The sequence below is a fragment of the Arachis duranensis genome, chromosome 8, assembly GCF_000817695.3.
Source record: "Arachis duranensis cultivar V14167 chromosome 8, aradu.V14167.gnm2.J7QH, whole genome shotgun sequence".
Lineage (NCBI taxonomy): Eukaryota > Viridiplantae > Streptophyta > Magnoliopsida > Fabales > Fabaceae > Arachis > Arachis duranensis.
The window spans coordinates 10,634,568-10,638,972 of NC_029779.3; the positions used below are offsets into that span (position 1 = coordinate 10,634,568).

The 4,405-nt window shown below is 31.9% G+C and overlaps 2 protein-coding genes across 2 annotated transcripts in view; one reads left to right on the forward strand and one right to left on the reverse strand.

Moving 5' to 3' along the window:
- Positions 1–292: 292 nt before the first annotated feature.
- On the reverse strand, positions 293–1,548 carry LOC107460681 (uncharacterized). The gene is made up of 2 exons (XM_016079065.1): positions 817–1,548; positions 293–715 (listed from the first exon to the last, which is right to left on the reverse strand). Exons 1-2 carry the CDS (start codon positions 1,546–1,548, stop codon positions 293–295), a joined length of 1,155 nt encoding a protein of 384 aa, XP_015934551.1.
- Positions 1,549–4,113: 2,565 nt separating this feature from the next.
- Positions 4,114–4,405, forward strand: part of LOC107460713 (replication factor C subunit 3) — a gene marked incomplete in the record, with an annotated part of 3,968 nt that continues 3,676 nt past the window's right edge. Inside the window, 1 exon segment of the mRNA XM_016079101.3 lies at positions 4,114–4,405. Within this exon segment, the coding sequence (XP_015934587.1) occupies positions 4,235–4,405 (171 nt within the window).

A 4,405-nucleotide genomic window follows, 5' to 3' on the forward strand; every position in this document is an offset into this window, starting at 1 on the left:
TATCCCCACTGCATCTTGTTTCTAGCAAGATTACAAGGTTTGGATTATGAATTCTTACCAGTTCTTTTAGAGAGCGACCAAAAGCCACACTGGCGGCTCCCCTGCAATTCCAAGTCAGAATCATCATATATAGAAATATAACGGTAACCTGATCTTCCTCATCACAGAATTTTTCATCTCTCTGCCCATTTTGGGCATCATCCACATCCATTTGAGGCTCCTCTTGAGAGTTTTGGTTAGCTTGTTTTCCAACTCCAGCTGATTGAGATTGGAAAGCCACACACTTATTTTATTATAGTTGCTCCTCCACCCTCTTCGCTACTACAACCATCAACTCTGTATTGATGGAATTGAGGTTTGGAAGCTCTGGCTCTTGATTATACTCTATCTCTTCATTTGTGTTAACTGTTTCTGGAATAAAAGAGTCTTCCATATCTAACTCCAGGTTGTGCTCAAATGTGTTGGGATTACTTTGGGGGTTACTGACTTGTGCACATATGTTGCTTGTATTGTTCTTGTTAGGATGGGTCTTTGATGTCTTAGAGACATGAGTTTCTTGGCCAAGGTTTTTGTTCAGTGTTAGTCTATCTTGACCTAGGTTGGGTTGCGATTTTTGGGGCTGAGGTAGTGCGGAGACAGGTGTCTCGTTTGCAAGTTTTTGGTTCTGGTTTGGACTTTTCTCTACTTGTTGGGGTCTATTTTGGTTTATGTTAGGCTGTGATTTTTGGGCTTCAGATAGTGTTGGGTCATTTTGCAAGGCATTGCTATTTTTTGAACTATTAGGGACTTGGGTAGTATCTTTTTTGGTTGTTTCACTCCTATAGAAATTCTTTCCATATTTTGCTCCTGTGGTCCCATTGCACCATCATTGGCATTCGTAGCCTCCTCATCATTCAGAATAACGAACTTCATACCACTAACCACTTTCTTTCCATTTTTGCTTGTCTCTCCATCCACTCCACTAACTGTACCTACACCTTCTTTTACCGTTTTCCTGCCGCGTGTAGTTTTTTGGACAATTATCCATAGTCCAAAGGCTTCTCTTTGTTCCTCCTGGACTTCTTTGCCCTTTCCCTTCTTACCCCTGTCTTCTTCCCTGCTTTGTTGGTTTTTCATCCTTTCACCTTCTTGATTCATCCTTGCATGTTGCTGTTCAGTGCTTCCAGGAGGCTTATTTTGAACCTTTTTCGGGCATCTTTGCTTCTTATGTTCGACCATCCTGCATGCAAAGCATATGTTATGAATTCCTTCGTACTCCACTAAGTAACGGACTTCATTGATGGCATATTGAGCTACAAGTAGTTCAATGAGGTCCAACTCGACACAAAGTCGCACAAATTTGTCTCTGCATTTCTCTACCGTGTAGGTGTCTACTCTAAGGGTTCTGCCGATGATGTTCCCGATTTGTCTAAGCATCTGTTCCTCATAATACTCGATTGCTAAACTGGGAAGTCTCACACACGCCGCAATCTTATCTATCTCCGCCTTCTCCGAATTAAAGTCGGGCTTCCAAAATCTTATAGAGAGATAGTGGCCATGATTTTCCATGGCCCTCCAGTCAACGCAAAATCCAGGTTCTCTTTAGAATAGAATTTGACAATGAAAAAATTATTGCCTAAATCGATCACTTCTATGCTACCTTGTCTGCTCCACATTGCCTCCAGTCTTCTAGTCAGAGTTGACAAGGATATTCGACGACCCATCAGTTTCACGATGAGCATCTCCCACCACGGGTTGCAGAGGTTCTTCATTTAAAATGAAAGTATAGATACCTCCAACTTTCTCTGTGATTTCTGGCTGCTGGCTTTTCACCTCTCTTTCTTTTTCGTCGACTCGCTACTTCTCTTTTCCACCTTCTTTATCTGACTTGTCAGAATCTTCCTGAGAGGAGAAAAATGAGTCATCTTCTTCCATCTCTATAGGAATCTAACCTCCCTAACAGCCTCACAAAACAATTTCTTCGTCATGCTTATCTGTTCTAGAACTTCAACATCTTCTATCATCCAATTTTTTTCTCTGGGCATCAAGGATGTGTCTCTTGTAAACTCTTGTTCCGAACTTTCTTTTCTTATATTTTTGGTATTTCTAGTTGGCTCATGGGAATCGGACTACCGGAGTGAACCCCCCTCTTTCAAAGCTGCCTCTCATACGATGGTTCTTGATAGCGGAAAGATTAGAACTTGAGGAGACAATATCGTATAGACTTTTGAGGTGATTGTTACAATACTCCCTTAATGTTTGGAGTTTTAAAACTCCATATAATTTTAACAAAAAAAACACTATTAAAATTTAAAATTCAATTTACTTTACGTTGATTTAGGTTAACATTTAATGCATACTGATGAAATCAATAAATAATTAATATTTTTTTTTGAAAAACTACAAACATATTAATTACGACTTATAAAATATATTTTTAATAAATGATAATTATAATTATTATAAGAAATTTAATATGCTCTATTAATATATAAGTTATTTAATTAGTTAATAAAATCTAATTAATTAATAATTTTATATTTTATTTATTTTAATTATTTATTTAAAATTATAATTTATTTCATAAAGTTTATTTAATATACTATCTTCTTTTGATCATTGAAAATAATGAATTTGTTCACCGACAAACTTATTCCTATTTCTGTACAATTTGAATCGTATTCGTATATTTTTATTTTTTTTATTATTAATGTAATCTTATTCACATATTTGAATTTTAAAATTTAGATAGATATAATTTAAATTAATAATTTAATTTAATAAAAATAAATGTATTCGTATTATTTTTATTATTTTAAGCAAAAAATATCTCTAACTATATTTTCTAGGTAAGATTTATTAATTATTATGTACTTATATATACACTCTAATATTATTAATTTGAAAGATTACATGTATCTATCTCTTTTGTTGAGATATTTAAAAAACCATGTTTAACCGCTTTAAAAAAATTTTAATTATTTATTTAAAATTATAATTTATTTCATAAAGTTTATTTAATATATTATCTTCTTTTGTTCATTGAAAATAATAAATTTGTTTACCGACAAACTTATTCCTATTTCTATACAATTTGAATAGTATTCGTATATTTTTATTTTTTTATTATTAATCTAATCTTATTCACATATTTGAATTTTAAATTTTTAAATATTTTTATTTAAAATTTAGATAGATATAATTTAAATTAATAATTTAATTTAACAAAAATAAACGTATTCGTATTATTTTTATTATTTTAAATAAAAAATATCTCTAACTAAATTTTCTAGGTAAGATTTATTAATCTTTTCAGATATTATGTACTTATATATACACTCTAATATTATTAATTTGAAAGATTATATATATCTATCTCTTTTGTTGAGATATTTAAAATCATGTTTAATCGCTTTAAAAAAATAATACCAGAATATTTATTTAAAATAAGATGAATATATTTATTTAAAATTTAAAAATTTTAAATAAATTTATTCGTATTAATTTTAAAATAATATGAATATGTTTGTTTAAATAAAAAAAATTTAAAATAATAAGAGTATTATATCTTTTTAATTCTTTTAAATTTTTTATTTTTATCATAATTTTATAATAATTTAATATCAATCTAAAATAAAATAAATTTAAACTAAAACAAAAAATTTAATCCAAATAGAATTTAATGTTAATTCTTTTTTCTTTTCTTAGTAATTAAATAATAATTTTTCTCTCTCTTATTAATTAAGGAGTACTAAAATTTTAAATACGTTAACTTTTGTTTAACTTTTTAAGAAGATTTTTAATACTCCAAACCTTTTAGGAGTATTGAATCAAGTTCCAACTTTTGACATGGTGATCTCTTTTTTTTTTTTTTGGTCTTACATGGTGATCTCTTAAAATTTGATAATTTGTTAAGGTAGAACGGTGTCGCCGAGTCGCGGACTAATTGTTTGTTATTGCTCGCTTGCTTACTGCTATCTTCTAGGTTATTTTTTTTTGAACGTTCTGACAGATAACTCTTTTAATTATTGGACTAACCACTAGGCCCATTTATTTTTTCTTTATTTGGGTCTTTGGTTTTTTTCGAAGTGTGAAGTGTGGACCCGCTGGAATCTGTGGTTTGGCGCCAATTATACAATAGGCATAACCATTCACCATTTACCACTGAGTGCCAATTTGATGTTCTTCAATCTTCAGTATCAACGACCTAACTCGGATTTACCATCAACGCAGAGTTTAGTGTAGCAACGCATCGATGGCGGAGACTATCTCTCCCATGGAAATCGACGGCAACGAAACCCTTTTCCCTTCAAGTACCGACAAGGGTAAGAGGGTCTTCGTCGCCGGGAACAACTCCGGTAACGGCAAGGCCACTCCGTGGGTCGAGAAGTACCGCCCTCAGTCCCTTGACGACGTCGCTGCTCAC